The sequence below is a fragment of the Esox lucius genome, chromosome 8 (genome assembly GCF_011004845.1).
Source record: "Esox lucius isolate fEsoLuc1 chromosome 8, fEsoLuc1.pri, whole genome shotgun sequence".
NCBI classification, from domain to species: domain Eukaryota; kingdom Metazoa; phylum Chordata; class Actinopteri; order Esociformes; family Esocidae; genus Esox; species Esox lucius.
The window spans coordinates 29,366,309-29,384,660 of NC_047576.1; the positions used below are offsets into that span (position 1 = coordinate 29,366,309).

The following is an 18,352-nucleotide window of genomic DNA, read 5'->3' on the forward strand; positions in this document are numbered from 1 at the left end:
CATGGACACTTTCTTATTAATACATTATTTAGCAAGATAATACTTTTTTTAATGTATTTCAAATGCATGTTAATGTGCCACAAATGTACAGAATGTGTAAAATTATTCTTAGAACATTTATTATTTGACCAACTTTTGTATTTCACGTGTTTTAAAATTGTTACATTCTCTATATTCTGTATTTTAAATGTTAATTCCAGTCAGTTGTCCTTAATTAGTGTCCGTAAGCCCCCAATATCTACATAAATCATACACATGGACATGAACAAATATCACACACACACACAGACACATAAACAGACAGTAACATACACACAAACATGCAAACCAGCTTAATAGACACTCTCAACAGCTCACTCTCTAACAAACACACACAAATATAGAGCACGCACTCTCTTCAGCAAACGCACATGCCCTCATGCATCTTGTACACAGTCTGTTGGCCCACATTGCTCTCAGCAGATGAATCAATTTGCAACTATTTATATTGCTGCTGCTATTTTAAATACCTTTACCACGATTAATATGTTACAGTTGAAACAGTAGAAGTAGTTTGTCTTCATTTAGGACTGGTACAAAACCAGATTGCAGGGTCTGAAGCAGGTGTTTTACTGTCATGCTGGTCTCATCTTTGATGTTGTTAGAATCCTCTGCTCTTGACTCCTGTTTGACCCAGCAGAGTGGGTCATGTGTCAGATTTAGATTGGTGATTCATGTGTGTGTTTGTGTGTGTGTTTGTGTGTGTGTGTGTGTGTATGAGATCCTGTATGCCTTCAAGGTAGAAAGCACACTCCTATTCCCCAGAGGCTTGACAACACTCTCCCTTCCCCTGTCTCTTTCTCTCTCTTTCCCCTTCTCTCACTCTCCAGGTCTGAAATCCATCATGAAGAAGAAGGATGCTACTGAAGAAGGGAACAAAGGTGGAGCTAAGAAGAACCTGAAATTTGTGGGAATCAACGGAGGGTAAAGATGATTCTCTGTCTTCATCTGGATGTATTCTGGCTTGGTCCCATAGATCTCTGGTTCCCAATCAAGAGTACTAGGACTCATGAGATTCATAGCTTTACTGGTAAAATGCACGTGAAAGGAATACTTCAGCTGTACTCTGTGCTGAACAAATGTCAGATTCTAGTACAGTAACCAAAAAAAGGTTGGGAACCATGGCAAAATCGATATATAGGATCTCTGTGATGTTATATTGTGTTGTTGTAGCCTACATTTGTATGTTGTTAGTAGCTTTACTACACAGTATATGTTACGTATAATAGATCAGTATCGAGTAAGTAAATCTAAATGATATACAGAACAATACCCCTTTATGGTCCTTATTTATATACAGAACAATACTATTTTGCACTCATTTACATATCGAACAGTACTACTTTTTCACTCCTAAATGACATATAGAACCGTATTCTTTTGGCACTTATTTCCTCACTGGTGAGTCACACATCCTACGCCTCTGGCCTTCTGCTTACCCACCCACCCACACTGTCTGTCAGTCTGTCCATGTGTTTGTCTCTTCCCATCTTTCATCCTGTCTTTCCCATAGACATATAGCCTCAATAACTCCATCTCTTTCTCTCTTTGTCTGTGTGTGTTTCATGTAAACATGAAATACCAGAACTTACATTTCACAAGGCTTTTGTAGGATTGTGTGTTATGTTTAGGGTTTGGGTTAAAGTTTGGTTTAAGAGGATTTCTGGATGTGCTGATTTAAACTTGAATAGGACATTTCTATTTCACTCTCCTGTTTTGTTTAGAGATACTGCATATACACTCACCTAAAGGATTATTAGGAACACCATACTAATACTGTGTTTGACCCCCTTTCGCCTTCAGAACTGCCTTAATTCTACGTGGCATTGATTCAACAAGGTGCTGAAACATTCTTTAGAAATGTTGGCCCATATTCATAGGATAGCATCTTGCAGTTGATGGAGATTTGTGGGATGCACATCCAGGGCACGAGGCTCCCGTTCCACCACATCCCAAAGATGCTCTATTGGGTTGAGATCTGGTGACTGTGGGGGCCATTTGAGTACAGTGAACTCATTGTCATGTTCAAGAAACCAATTTCAAATGATTCGAGCTTTGTGACATGGTGCATTATCCTGCTGGAAGTAGCCATCAGAGGATGGGTACATGGTGGTCATAAAGGGATGGACATGGTCAGAAACAATGCTCAGGTAGGCCATGGAATTTAAACGATGCCCAATTGGCACTAAGGGGCCTAAAGTGTGCCAAGAAAACGTCCACCCCACACCATTACACCACCACCACCAGTCTGCACAGTGGTAAGAAGGCATGATGGATCCAGGTTCTCATTCTGTTTATGCCAAATTCTGACTCTACCATCTGAATGTCTCAACAGAAATCGAGACTCATCAGACCAGGCAACATTCTTCCAGTCATTCTTCCAGTCAATTTCAGTGAGCTCGTGCAAATTGTAGCTTCTTTTTCCTATTTTTAGTGGAGATGAGTGGTACCCGGTGGGGTCTTCTGCTGTTGTAGCCCATCCGCCTCAAGGTTGTGCGTGTTGTGGCTTCACAAATGCGTTGCTGCATACCTCGGTTGTAACGAGTGGTTATTTCAGTCAAAGTTGCTCTTCTATCAGCTTGAATCAGTCGGCCCATTCTCCTCTGACCTCTAGCATCAACAAGGCATTTTCGCCCACAGGACTGCCGCATACTGGATGTTTTTCCCTTTTCACACCATTCTTTGTAAACCCTAGAAATGGTTGTGCGTGAAAATCCCAGTAACTGAGCAGATTGTGAAATACTCAGATCGGCCCGTCTGGCACCAACAACCATGCCACGCTCAAAATTGCTTAAATCACCTTTCTTTCCCATTCTGACATTCAGTTTGGAGTTCAGGAGATTGTCTTGACCAGGACCACACCCCTAAATGCATTGAAGCAACTGCCATGTGATCGGTTGATTAGATTATTGCATTAATGAGAAATTGAACAGGTGTTCCTAATAATCCTTTAGGTGAGTGTATATCAACTGTCAAATCAATAGAGGCTAATAGCTTTCGAGACCCACCCTGCTGAAATTCAATGGGATGAAGACAAAGGTATATTAAGTTCTCCAGGTAAAGAAATCAACAAAGAAATAGTCATTTAAAAGCATGCAAGGTTAATCAATAGTAAAATAAGTCAATTACATGAATAATGAAAGCTCTGACCAAGGCATTTAGTGCTACATAAATGAATGAGTGAAATACATACGCTGAATTATTGGCAAGACAAAAAATGTTTTTGTCTTTGTTGTTAAAACCTTCATTCCAACCCTACTCATTGTACCTCCTACCCCTGCTGGCAAACTGCTCTAAATTATTCACTGGCATTCAGGCCACGTGGAACCATTGTTTTTGGTTTCGATATCCACCGTCATTCTTCAGCCCTCATCTGATCTGTAATCTAGAAGACTATCTCCTCCAGACCAGAGACACAGACAGTTGGTGCTCTTTCATGTGTGTTAAAGCCATTTGGCAGGTTTCCTTACTCTTGAGGTTAGGTTTAGTTTAGGATAAGGTTTAGGAGTTAAGATTAGGTTTATGCACCCAAGTTAGATTATTGAGGTTAGGGGTAGAAAACGTGTGTGTTAGTGCGACGGTGCTGTGTGCTGTTTGTGAGACCGTTGCAGAGGAGGGACTGGGAAACAAAGGCCTCTCTCCTGTCTTTCTAGAGTTAACATACAGTGACTGGCCCTCCCACCAACACATCCAGAATTACCATAGCAAAGCTGTTACACACTGCTGGTCCTCCCGGCACCCATCAGCCCGTCCCCCTTATCAAAACCAGAAAAAGTGACACAGTCAGGTCTCACAGGGCTACAACAGCTTGTTTGTTTCCTTTGATTTCATACCTGACGAGGTACATTCAGACAACAGCTCCAAGAGAGACGCCTATTAAAAGTGCAAGAAACTTGCATCATTGTGGGAGTGAAAAAAACATCAAAATGAATATTTGGAGATTATATAGGTTGTAAGTCAGCTGTTTTGCCAATAGAAAACTCAGCTTTCAGGATGTTTAAAGGATTTAGAGCTTTGAGCTCTAGCTGGAGATGTATGTTGTACACAAGTGCTCAGATTTCTTCCATCCATAACCTGCTTGTCTCATCTCAACCTGACCTTCAAAACAGCCACATACATTGACACGTAACACTCATTTCCCAACACATGCTCCTTTTGCGGGATAAATCGGGGACCTTTGTTCAGGTTCGCCACACGCTCCTTTTTCAGGTTCGCCACATGCTCCTTTTTCAGGTTCGCCACACGCTCCTTTTTCAGGTTCGCCACACGCTCCTTTTTCAGGTTCGCCACACGCTCCTTTTTCAGGTTCGCCACACGCTCCTTTTTCAGGTTCGCCACACGCTCCTTTTAAGGTTCGCCACACGCTCCTTTCAAGGTTCGCCACACGCTCCTTTCAAGGTTCGCCACACGCTCCTTTCAAGGTTCGCCACACGCTCCTTTCAAGGTTCGCCACACGCTCCTTTCAAGGTTCGCCACACGCTCCTTTCAAGGTTCGCCACACGCTCCTTTTAAGGTTTGCCACACGCTCCTTTCAAGGTTTGCCACACGCTCCTTTTAAGGTTTGCCACACGCTCCTTTTAAGGTTCGCCACACGCTCCTTTCAAGGTTCGCCACACACTCCTTTTAAGGGTCGCCACACGCTCCTTTTAAGGGTCGCCATATGCTCCTTTTTCAAGTTTGACTTATGCCCCTCCAAAGGTCAGTGATCGGCACTGACCCATACAATACCATATCTTCCCTTAATATAACTCCTAAAGCCAAAGTGGGCCTTTAATAACATTACATCTCTAGGTCAAATGTTCCTTGTTTTATTGTCCTCTGAGGAATTTTTGAGCCCCAACAGGATAGTAAAACTATAGTTGCACAAACAAACGCTATTTTACGAGCTACCCTGCAAGTTAAGTAAAACAAGGAAGATTGATCCTTTGCTGACTCCAAAAACGTAACCCTAAACTTGGCCTAAACACAACCAATAAACCTAGAATAGCCTTTTTCTTCATGTGCAAACACACGTTGCAGCCCTTACACCTTCCAGCCCTGATTCCATGACCTCTATCCAAACACTGTCTCTGTTTGCCCCTCAGTCTCTGGATGTCTGGGAATTCCGTGACTCTTAGAACATTCGGTAAACATCCACGAAAGAACAGTACGCTATTCGAGACCTATTCTAGCCTTTTTGATCAAAGGCCCTAGATGTTCCGTGACACTGACAAACCATTTCCACATACCTCTTCATTAAGCATCATGCTTCCTGCTCTTACCTTGCTGCTGACATGTTAGCGATCCCAAGCGGTTACACGTTAATGCAATGTTAGGTGGATGGCCAGTTGAATGTAACATGGTTAATCTCACTGTTGTCATGTCGCTGTTCCTTTCCAGGTATGAGACCACCTCAAGTGAGGAGTCCAGCGGGGAGGAGAAGGAAGAGGCAGAGGAGGTGGACAGCTCTGAGCCTGACGAGCAGCAGGAGGAGCAGGAGAACCAGGGAGAGGCCACAGTCACAGAGGAGGTGGTCCAGGGAACAGTGGTCCAGGTTGGAGAGGCTGAGAGTCAGGGAGACGCCGAAGACCCAGAGACCAGCCAGGCACTCCTGGAGGAGCGGCCAGCCGCAGAGTGAGCATGGGTTGGGCCATGTGTGTTTGAGGAACGGTGGCATCTGAGGACAATTACACTGAACAAGTGGTCAGATAGAGAACTTGGTAAACCAGAACATCTGTCCAATCACCAGGCTGCACTGGATCAAGGTTCTTTACCCATACTGTTTCTCAGAATATCCAGCTGGATGGAACGGGGGGAAAAAGTCCAAAAATACAGTTAAACTAAAGCTAACCAAAACATCCCTTATGGTATTTTTCTGTCACCCAGACACATTACCAATTATTCTATTGTTACCTGTCTGTCCTTCATCCTGAAGGCCTACCTGTCTGTCCCTCATCCTGAAGGCCTACCTGTCTGTCCCTCAAACTGTTGGACTACCTGTCTGTCCCTCATCCTGAAGGCCTACCTGTCTGTCCCTCAAACTGTAGGACTACCTGTCTGTCCCTCATCCAGAAAGGCCTACCTGTCTTTCCCTCAAACTGTAGGACTACCTGTCTGTCCCTCATCCTGTAGGCCTACCTGTCTGTCCCTCAAACTGTAGGCCTACCTGTCTGTCCCTCATCCTGTAGGCCTACCTGTCTGTCCCTCAACCTGTAGGCCTACCTGTCTGTCCCTCAACCTGTAGGCCTACCTGTCTGTCCCTCATCCTGTAGGCCTACCTGTCTGTCCCTCATCCTTTGTCCTGTAGGCCTACCTGTCTGTCCCTCAACCTGTAGGCCTACCTGTCTGTCCCTCATCCTTTGTCCTGTAGGCCAGCCTGTCAGTTCCTCCTCCTCCTGTTTAGTCTCCTGTAGTCTAGAATGCCAAACAGACCAGGTCTTTGTTGAGGGGCAGCTGCATCCAGCCTGCAGGCTACAGTGTGGAACATTCAGTGCCAATGAGACAGGTGCAGAGAGAGGCTTTAATGTTGCAGCCATCCGCTTCCCTGATGAGGCCTGCCTCTGCTGCTGGGCCCCAGGAGCTAGCCCCTTCTGCTGACATACCAGACACACACACACACACACACACACAGAGAAGGACAGACAGGGATACCTACAGTTGCACAGGGATGGGAGCTTAGCGTTGGTGCATGAGAGTGCATATTGAACCATAGATAATGAAGGGGTAGAGGTACAGTTGTTCATCGGTTTTGATGAGTCATCGCATTTCTCTTTCTCTTCAGCGAGTCTCTTGCTCTCTCTGTAAACCTAAATGTCTACATATGTCAGTTAAGTCTCATTAGGAGTTAGTTTTAGACTAGGGTATGTTGAATTTATTTACAGTATCTGCTTATGCTGATGTATGGGTCAGTATCCGAAGCCTTGATACGTTCTGAGGGATTGTTTATGATCATCTAATCCAGACGGTGACTTTGTGTTATGTTCACACAGGGAGACGATCGATAAGGCCTTCATGGAAGCGTGTTACTACATTAAAGATCGCATGGCAGAAGTGACAACACCCAATATGGAAATGGTAAGAGTTCTTGATTCTGTGGTTATAAGCCTGTTGCCCTCTGCACAGGAGATCAACAGCCTGCATGAACGGATCTTCACGCTACGTTACCTACTCCTTCATTACAAATGGTAAAAGAAACTAAGCAAATGAACCTAAGTAAGTAAAAATGCTTAGCCTAAACCTAGCTTGGAGCCAGCATGGAGCTAACCCTATTCTGCTGTAACAGCAAACTTGCACCAAGAGTAGTTCTGTGCAACCCAGTGGCCATGTACGCAAAACAATTCTGGTTTGGGATGCAGTATGCATTAATTTCCAGAATGTCACACTGATTTGGGCTCTTTATTTAGAAGAATACACAGCACATTGCCTCGTGAGTAAACAAACAGCGTGAAATCAGGGCCATTGTTCAGTAGGTAGATTGGCTACATACACCGATCAGCCATAACATTATGACCACTGACAGGTGATGTGAATAACACTGATAATCTATATAAATATACACACCGATCATCCATAACATTATGACCACTGACAGATCTTGTTATCATGGCCCAACATTTTGTCCTCAAAGCAGGAAAAATGGACAAGCGTAAGGATCTGAGCGAATTTGACAAGGGCCAAATTGTGATGGCTAGACAGCTGGGTCAGAGCCTCTCCAAAACTGCACCCCTTGTGGGGTGTTCCCAGTCTGCAGTGGTCAGTATCTATCACAAGTGGCCCAAGGAAGGAAAAGCGGGAAACCAGTGACAGGATCATGGGTGGCCAAGGCTCATTGATGCACATGAAGAGTGAAGGCTGGCCCATGTAGTCTGATCTAACAGATGAGATACTGTAGCTCAAACTGCTGAAAAAGTTAATGCTGGTACTGATAGAAAGGTGTCAGAACACACAGTGCTTCGCAGTTGGTTGCGTACAGGGCTGCGTAGCTGCAGACCAGTCAGTGTGCCCATGCTGACCCCTGTCCACTGTCGAAAGCGCCTACAATGGGCACGTGAGCATCAGAACTGGAACACGGAGCAATGGAAGAAGGTGGCCTGGTCTGATGAATCACATATCCTTTTACATCACGTTGATGGCTGGGTGTGTGTGCGTCGTTTACCTGGAGAACACACTGCACCAGGATGCACTATGGGAAGAAGGCAAGCTGGCGGAGGCAGTGTGATGCTTTGGGTAAAGTTTTGCTTGGAAACCTTGGGTCCAGCCATTCATGTGATTGTTACTTTGACACGTACCACCTACCTGAGCATTGTTGCAGACCATGTGCAACCTTTCATGGCAACGGTATTCCCTGATGGCATTGGCCTCTTTCAGCAGGATAATGCGCCCTGCCACTAAGCAAAAATGGCTCAGGAATGTTTTCAGGAACACAAAAATGAGTTCAAGGTGTTGACTTGGCCTCCAAATTCCCCAGATCTCAATCCAATCGAGTATCTGTGGGATGTGCTGGACAAACAAGTCCGATCCATGGAGGCTCCACCTGGCAACTTACAGGACTAAAAGGATCTCCGATCTATGTCTTGGTGCCAGATACCACAGCACACCTTCAGAGGTCTAGTGGAGTCCATGCCTCAACGGGTCAGGGCTGTTTTGGCGGCAAAAGCGGGACCTACACAATATTAGGCAGGTGGTCATGTGATGGCTGATCTGTGTATACTACTTGATGCTTTTCTGTTTCCTATAAAACAGGCCATTGTATCTAGCAGGACTAGTACACATTACTCCCATGGGCCAGCCCCGATATCAGAAAGCGTTCACACACTAACCGTGTGTTGTGTCTCTCCGCCTGCCAGCGACACGCCCTGACCGTCTTATACCAGGTGTGGTTTGGTGTATCCAGTCAGAAGGACTCCCAGGCCGACACTGTCACCCTGTACCTGCGGGAGGTGGGCCTGACCACGCCCACTCTGCTGCGCTTCATCGTGAACCTGGCCGACGGCAACGGCAACACGGCACTCCACTACAGCGTGTCCCACTCCAACTTCGCCGTGGTCAAACTGCTGCTGGACACCGGTGCGGAACGTCTCCCCGCTTCACCTCTCTCTCTCTCTCGGACCGAGTCCTTCGTTTGGAGCAGTGTCTGATCTGTGTGTGCGCGCGTGTGTGTGTGTGTTAATGCTTGGATTTTGTGTGTATCGTGCGTGCAGGTCTGTGCGAGGTGGACATCCAGAACAAGGCGGGCTACACGGCGGTGATGCTGGCCTCTCTGACAGCTGCTGACAGACCTGAGGACATGGAGGTGGCTCTACAGCTACTCAGACAGGGTGATGTCAACGCCCGCGCCAGCCAGGTACACACACACACACACACACACACACACACAGCCACCTACATTACCTACTGAGACAGGGAGATGTCAACGCCCGCGCCAGCCAGGTTCACACACTCATGTATACACAATACACACTCACACACACTCGCTACTGTGACAGGGAGATGTACACACACACACTTGAACTTTAAGCCATTATCCAGTCCACAGATGTACAGTGGACTCACTCTGACTCCCTTACACACACACACACACACACACACACACACACACACACACACACACACACACACACACACACACTGTGTACCGCCCCACTATCTCTGTCCACATTGTCATATAGACAGACACCAGTACACACAGCACTCAACATTAACCCAGTCGGCCAGTCACTCAGAGCCGCTGTTCCCTCACCATCCTGCCTCTCCACCCCCCTCTTCCTTGTCAGGCAGGGCAGACGGCTCTGATGCTGTCGGTCAGCCACGGTCGTACGGCCATGGTCCGGTTACTGCTGAGCTGCCAGGCCGACGTTAACGTGCAGGACAAAGACGGCTCGACCGCCCTGATGTGTGCCTGTGAACACGGTCACACCGAGATCGCCCGGACACTGCTGGAGTCTGGCAACTGCGACGCCGGCCTCACGGACAAGGTGGGTGAATACACGGGCGCGCATGCAGATATCGGCGCGTGGACAAACGTCACCTGGCAGGACACAAACAGCACCTAGCAGGACAGTTGGTTTTGGAATTTTTAAATGTTGCATTTCAAAATGACACAACAGTGCCACCATCTGGTTCAAACTGAATTTGCATCATGTTATCAGAGGACGTTTAATCCACTAGTCTATGACCAAGGAGGAAACCATGCAGAAGATATCTTCTCAGTTCATAATGTTTGACATCCTATGCATTTGGCTCTAATCCCTCTCAGGTTAATGGGAAATGACAACAAATATGTACTATTTGTCACTCACTCGAAGAGCAGGGTCGCGCTAGCCCGAGTGAAGCCTCATCTGTTATATTTCTTTCCCTCCACTAATGTGATTTGATTGAACTTTGTGAAGTAGCAAATATTTATGTGAAAAACAAATGTTCTGTCAGAGCAAGAACCAAACTTAGGGGACCGTATTTGACTGTGGTACATACCATATACTTTGTGATTAATGTCATGTACAGTGTTCTAACATCTTCTCCAGACTGCTTATTGTCTTGAGTAGTAACCCCACAAGCCTTCTGTGGAGGAGATATTGTCTTGCTGTCACTATTGGTATTTTCCTTCATCGTTAATTTCAATTCAACCTGTTTGTAACCTGACAACATACTGGTTTTGGTTTTCTCTCTCACTCTAGAATGGTCAGAGTGCCCTGTCTATGGCGGTGATGGGATCCCACAACGAGCTGGTTGATCTTCTCAAAACCCACTCGTACTCCACCACCCCCTCTGCCACCATCATCACCACCACCACTGCCTCTCTCCTTTGAGACCCCTCCACCAGCCCCTCTATCCCCATCACCTCTCTCCTCTGAGACCCCTCCACCAGACCCTCTATCCCCATCACCTCTCTCCTCTGAGACCCCTCCACCAGACCCTCTATCCCCATCACCTCTCTCCTCTGAGACCCCTCCACCAGACCCTCTATCCCCATCACCTCTCTCCTCTGAGACCCCTCCACCAGACCCTCTATCCCCATCACCTCTCTCCTCTGAGACCCCTCCGCCAGACCCTCTATCCCCATCACCTCTCTCCTCTGAGACCCCTCCGCCAGACCCTCTATCCCCATCACCTCTCTCCTCTGAGACCCCTCCACCAGACCCTCTATCCCCATCACCTCTCTCCTCTGAGACCCCTCCACCAGACCCTCTATCCCCATCACCTCTCTCCTCTGAGACCCCTCCACCAGACCCTCTATCCCCATCACCTCTCTCCTCTGAGACCCCTCCACCAGACCCTCTATCCCCATCACCTCTCTCCTCTGAGACCCCTCCACCAGACCCTCTATCCCCATCACCTCTCTCCTCTGAGACCCCTCCACCAGACCCTCTATCCCCATCACCTCTCTCCTCTGAGACCCCTCCACCAGACCCTCTATCCCCATCACCTCTCTCCTCTGAGACCCCTCCGCCAGACCCTCTATCCCCATCACCTCTCTCCTCTGAGACCCCTCCGCCAGACCCTCTATCCCCATCACCTCTCTCCTCTGAGACCCCTCCACCAGACCCTCTATCCCCATCACCTCTCTCCTCTGAGACCCCTCCACCAGACCCTCTATCCCCATCACCTCTCTCCTCTGAGACCCCTCCACCAGACCCTCTATCCCCATCACCTCTCTCCTCTGAGACCCCTCCACCAGACCCTCTATCCCCATCACCTCTCTCCTCTGAGACCCCTCCACCAGACCCTCTATCCCCATCACCTCTCTCCTCTGAGACCCCTCCGCCAGACCCTCTATCCCCATCACCTCTCTCCTCTGAGACCCCTCCACCAGACCCTCTATCCCCATCACCTCTCTCCTCTGAGACCCCTCCACCAGACCCTCTATCCCCATCACCTCTCTCCTCTGAGACCCCTCCGCCAGACCCTCTATCCCCATCACCTCTCTCCTCTGAGACCCCTCCGCCAGACCCTCTATCCCCATCACCTCTCTCCTCTGAGACCCCTCCGCCAGACCCTCTATCCCCATCACCTCTCTCCTCTGAGACCCCTCCGCCAGACCCTCTATCCCCATCACCTCTCTCCTCTGAGACCCCTCCACCAGACCCTCTATCCCCATCACCTCTCTCCTCTGAGACCCCTCCACCAGACCCTCTATCCCCATCACCTCTCTCCTCTGAGACCCCTCCACCAGACCCTCTATCCCCATCACCTCTCTCCTCTGAGACCCCTCCGCCAGACCCTCTATCCCCATCACCTCTCTCCTCTGAGACCCCTCCGCCAGACCCTCTATCCCCATCACCTCTCTCCTCTGAGACCCCTCCACCAGACCCTCTATCCCCATCACCTCTCTCCTCTGAGACCCCTCCACCAGACCCTCTATCCCCATCACCTCTCTCCTCTGAGACCCCTCCACCAGACCCTCTATCCCCATCACCTCTCTCCTCTGAGACCCCTCCACCAGACCCTCTATCCCCATCACCTCTCTCCTCTGAGACCCCTCCACCAGACCCTCTATCCCCATCACCTCTCTCCTCTGAGACCCCTCCACCAGACCCTCTATCCCCATCACCTCTCTTCTCTGAGACCCCAAGTACAGTCCAGGACCTACTCACCCACCATAGACCTTCCCTGGAACATGCCCTCTTCCAGAGTCCCCTGGAGGACAGACCAAGGCTGTATTCACCACCACTGCCTCAACCTCCCCAGCGAGCAGAGTCCAACTCCCAGACAGGCCTTATGCACCTGGACTATGGACAGAGCCTCTATAAGCCTGATGATTGCTAGGTGATCCAGGAAGAGGGCAGAAGGACAACCGAAGGATTATGGGACAAGCAAACTCTTCAAGCAAAAATAATGTTAAGCAGATGATCTACCCTCAAAATGTGTCATTATTTTCAATAGTATGTCCCTCCTTTTTATACCATACCATGACTATTCCTTTATATTTGGATGTGAGCCATTTATTCCTTATGAATATTGTTATAACATTCTCAGATTCACACACATTTATTTTGTATTGGAATTGGTTGTACTCAGTTTTATGGACCTTCCTGCTGTACATATCCACACTTGGTTTGGCCTGACGACTGCCTCACTTGGATGTCTTCCAATATGAAGGTTGTACAGTAGAATTCGGCATGCAGCAATATAACAAGCCGGAACATTCCTGAAGATGCCTCACTGCATTGTGGATAAACTGTTGACTTCATGCACCAGTCCAGTCAACAGGCTACAACTCTTCCTCTCTGTCACACACACACACACGCTATCACACATTCCACTGCAACAAATCAGTCCTCTGTCTGCCTGCTTAGAATCCAGATAAGATATCAATCGATGTAAATGTATGCTACCAAATTGCTAAAAGATGAACAGCTAATGTCAGTCAGTTTTCCTTCAGCAGACTTATGGAAAAACCTGCACCTGAAGCAGTGCAGTGAACTAATCTCAGAACATGATCTGTACCTCCTGTTTCATACAGATAGCAATGTTCTAACCCCTTCCTCCATATGGAAACACAAAAAAACAACAAAAAAGGGACTATGGCCCTCTTCAGTTTCATCTCTGTATTGAACAATGTCTTAGTATAGGAGACTGGTGTAGAGATAAGACACAAGATCAGGAATGTGAAGATGTGGCACCATGTAATTCTTAGTCCCAAAGGAAAGGTGCTGTACACACTAAGTGGAGTGGTGCTCTGTTTCTCACCCAATTTAGGATCTGAAGACTGACCTCTACTGGTTAAAGAAGTATATTGATAAATTACCTGTACATATTACAGATACAGTATTGTGAAGAAATATATCTGGTATTGTCTGACATTTAAATATATATTAGTATTTATTCAAAATGCTATATTTTTACAATATACAATATATGCATGGACCTGTAGTCCAATGTTGGAATATGTGAATTCATTGGTATGAGAGGATGAGTATGATAAGCGATGTGACGTTTAATTGGTTGAGCGGTTCATGCTTGTCTCTCGGTGGACATGGCGGTGTACTGTGCTGTGTCTACTGGACTGACTGTTGTACGGCTATATTACTACAACATTATCAGATGTGAGCAGCTGTACCTGCCTGTAATAATCCCACTATCAAACTGACTTGTATGTTAACCAGTTACAACTCAAATAATTGCTTCTAATTAAAAAGGAACCTTTCAAAATGGCGTGTAGCTGTGTGTTATTTGATGACCTAAGGGATGGATATTTACAGTGATACAATTCTTAAGAGCGTGCTTTCTTATTATTCTCCTGTGCTGTCCATCTATCATGCTGCATGACAGATGTCCACCTGTACATTGACTTCAACACTTTGAATGGCCTGACAGCCATCTGTCCTCCTACAGATTCAGAGTGAAATACTTTCACAGCTGGACAGACCACTCACCTCAATTGCATCACAGTTTTGGCAATTTGGGCTTCAGGGTTACGTTTAGGGTCAAACTTTGTCGGGGTTAGTTTTAGAATTTAGTTTCAGGTATCAGGGATTAGGTTAGGGATAGTCATTACAACTAATTTTGGTTCAAAGTCTGACTACACATGTGGGGAACAGAAGTTAACAGAAACCTGACAAATTAGTCCCCATAAAGTTCTAAGTCCGGTCCTCACTAAGAAAAAGCTATTTACGGTTTAGAGGTTAGATTTAGGGTAACATTTACAATTGGGGTTACTTTTAAGTTATGCATTACGGTTTAAAGTTTGAATAAGGGTTATGTGTTGCAACTAGTTGACATTTAGTCATAAGTGTTAAGTTACTGTGGCTAGGGTTATGATTCAATTTAGATTTATTAGATACGGAACATGGAGAATTGGTTTTATGGTCCCCACAAGGATAGAGCAAGTGTGTGTGTGGTGTTTCTTTAAAATGTAAAACTATCTTACCCCAGCAGAAAGCGATGAATGCCCAAGATCAAGACATGTTTCAATGATTGGTCAGAGTATCAGCTAGCCAACAAGCCAGGAAAGTGCTCCGTCTGCCACCAAAAGTATAGGTAGAGACCATTTCACCAAATCTACAAACCCTAACAATGCCTACCAAACAAAGATGCAACTACTATAGACAGGTACAAAGGTGATGTTTTGCCATGGCAACATTTCTGTATTTACACAATAGCTAACTTTCCATACTCAAATCATCTTTATGCAGTACCAATTCAGTATTATTGAGTATTAAAAACATACACATACAATGCCCTCCTTGATAAAGATGAGCAAAACAGCTGTATAAATTTAACAACACAGTTAATGAGCTATGTTATATTCTAAACAATATGAGAAAACAACATTATTTTATACTAACAAACACTTTGAAAATGTTTCATGTTTATCCTAGATCTTTTTCATATACACAAAAAGCTTGAATGTCTCAAATTTTTCAAAAATGTTTCTTCTTCCTTGTTAGTAAGCATTTCTCCTTTGCCAAGATAACTCACCCACCTGAACAGATGTGACAAATTATGAAGCTGATTAAAGTGCATGATCATGCCATAGGTTCAGTTGTGCTGTGTACAATAAAATGCCACAATGTGCAGTTTTATCACAATTTCACAGATGTCTAAACTCTTGAAGGAATGTGCAATTGCACGACTGAAGAACGGTCAAGAAAACAATTGCAAGGCAATGGAACAACAGTGGTAATGGTAGACCACACAAGTGCACTGAAAACAATGGTTCAGGGTGTTTCGGGTTCACCAAGTCTCCAAATCTACAATCAGACACATGGCAACAGCCTATTTTGAAAGGTTGCTGGAAAGAAGCTATATTAAGCAGCATCTTGAATCGATCCAGGGGCAAACCCTACTTAGCTTCAGAGTCACCCAGCTGGGAGACAGCTGCTACGTTTCAGGTGTATACCCACAGTAGCAGTGGAAAGATAATGGTTTATGTTATTACCTACCAGTGTTGTGATGGGCTGTAAATATTGGCTGGGTAATTCGGCAGTCGATTACCCTGTCAACCTGACATAGACTTGGGAACCTGCTCAGACTTTGGAAAACATTCACTTAGCATTGAGGACAATCATGTGAACACCATGACATATTCTTTTTTTAGAACGTACAATAGTGTTTTCACCATATTAAAACTAGTGGTCAAAAGTAAGAAGCCTGCACATTGGATTTAGACTGGGGAAAGTTGTTGAAATGTGTTCGAAATATGCTTGATACTCCTGTAATTAGCAAACCTTCCACTAGGGGGCATGTCTAGCACCTTAAACCAACACTAGTTTTCTTTACAGTAACCAACCCCCAGCTATTTCTGTTCATAGTGATAAAGCTGATTTTCCACGACAATAACAAAGCCACTATGTGAGCTAGGGTATGAAAAATGCTCCAAGAGAACAAAATACACACATAGAAACTAACACATACATGCATGTACAAAAGCCCGTAAACAGCAAAGTATCTCTCTACAGAACAAATGATTTCCTCATAAAGAACACTCATTGTGATTGTGTCCACATCTGGAGACAGGTGTACATTCAATAAAGACTCATTGTGATTGTGTCCACATCTGGAGACAGGTGTACATTCAATAAAGACTCATTGTGATTGTGTCCACATCTGGAGACAGGTGTACATTCAATAAAGACTCATTGTGATTGTGTCCACATCTGGAGACATGTGTACATTCAATAAAGACTCATTGTGATTGTGTCCACATCTGGAGACAGGTGTACATTCAATAAAGACTCATTGTGATTGTGTCCACATCTGGAGACAGGTGTACATTCATTAAAGACTCATTGTGATTGTGTCCACATCTGGAGACAGGTGTACATTCAATAAAGACTCATTGTGATTGTGTCCACATCTGGAGACAGGTGTACATTCAATAAAGACTCATTGTGATTGTGTCCACATCTGGAGACAGGTGTACATTCATTAAAGACACATTGTGAAAGCATAAAACGATAAAACTGGGACATGATAAAAATGTTAGGACCAGGTTGGCACTGGGTTTCAGTCTCTCATGTAGTCACATGTACAGCAATGTTTCCTCTCATACAGGAGATAATGAAGCTCCCCCCAACTCACACGCACGCACAGAACAAACCAAATACATTCATGCATTCTCAATCTCCGCACACCATGAGCTAATGAGTGACAATCCCCTCCCTCACGTCTCAGACAAACACAGACCTCGCCACACACACGCTCTACCACGGGCACACACCATCCCTCTGGAAACACACAACACAGAGGATACCCAGAGAGAAGCATAATGAGTGAACGACAGTTCCCCCCTCCACCCCCCTCCACAGAACAGCATCAGGCCTATTTCTAACAAGGGCTTCTGAGGAGACGGGTACGGCAGACAGGCGGAGGGGTGCGTAGGGGTCTCTGACAGTTCCACTTCCATATTCACCAATTAAGAAGGAAACCAGCCCAACAGAGGCAATGAGAGAGCCCATGTACACTCATCATCCAGAGAGTCTGGCCTCCCGCTGAACTGCAGGTACAGCATACACACACGCAATAACACAAACAAAATAACAAAAACAAGCAATAACACACAGGCAATAACAAACCAGCAGTAACAGACACGACCAATGACAAGCAAGCAATGACACACACAATAACAAACAAGCAATAACATACAGGCAAAAACACACAATAAGAAACAAGCAATAACACACAGGCATATTCAGTACAGCACAATATGGAAAACAATATACATTCTCCTACTTCTTATTTCACCCCCAACCAAACACTAAGACACAACCACAAACCCACAGGCTCACACTCCAACTCTGAAATTCTTCTTTTGGCCCGTCTGTGGCTCTCGTTCTGACAGCGTGCTGAGTCAGCCTTGTTACCGTGGAGACTTTTAAGAGTAATTAACTTGTAATGGCTTTAAGCCAGTCAACTCTGAAAACCCCACCTCCCCCAGTCTCCGCCCTGATCCACCATAACCCATCTTCTCCCTCAGCCCCAGGAGGGGGGGTCTGGCATACTGATCAGAAACCCTCTTGCTATGAAATAAGAGGAGATTTCAGGAATGAGGAAAAAAGAAACACCAGTGTCTTTACTCACTCGCAGAGAATCCCTTTGTTTCATGTTGGTATGGTTTACACAATAGCTGAATTGGCAGATCTACATTAGTGAGCCAACCAATGACGCAAACTAAAACAGTACTACAGCACTACTTTTGGTTTCCCCCTCAATAATTGCTCTTGAGAAAATGTAAGGTAATTGTCCCTCCAAATTAATATCAGATTTTCGCCCCTGCTGCCACTCAGAGGAAAGAAAAGCAGTACATTATAAAAATTTAATATAACAATATGTGCCCTTGGGAAATGTCTTTAGTAAAGTTGTGAAAATGGATTTATCTGACGTTACAATGACAGGA

At 45.8% G+C, this 18,352-nt stretch overlaps 1 protein-coding gene across 1 annotated transcript in view; it reads left to right on the forward strand.

Annotated features, from left to right (window-relative positions):
• Window positions 1-10,910, forward strand: part of kank4 (KN motif and ankyrin repeat domains 4) — a 74,349-nt gene extending 63,439 nt beyond the window's left edge. Inside the window, exons 6-12 of the mRNA XM_020048892.3 lie at window positions 870-963; window positions 5,419-5,652; window positions 7,008-7,092; window positions 8,865-9,084; window positions 9,219-9,361; window positions 9,792-9,992; window positions 10,692-10,910. Of these exons, the coding sequence (XP_019904451.3) occupies window positions 870-963; window positions 5,419-5,652; window positions 7,008-7,092; window positions 8,865-9,084; window positions 9,219-9,361; window positions 9,792-9,992; window positions 10,692-10,823 (1,109 nt within the window). The 3' untranslated portion in view covers window positions 10,824-10,910. The remainder of the gene's footprint in view (window positions 1-869; window positions 964-5,418; window positions 5,653-7,007; window positions 7,093-8,864; window positions 9,085-9,218; window positions 9,362-9,791; window positions 9,993-10,691) is intronic.
• The last annotated feature ends 7,442 nt before the right edge of the window (window positions 10,911-18,352 follow it).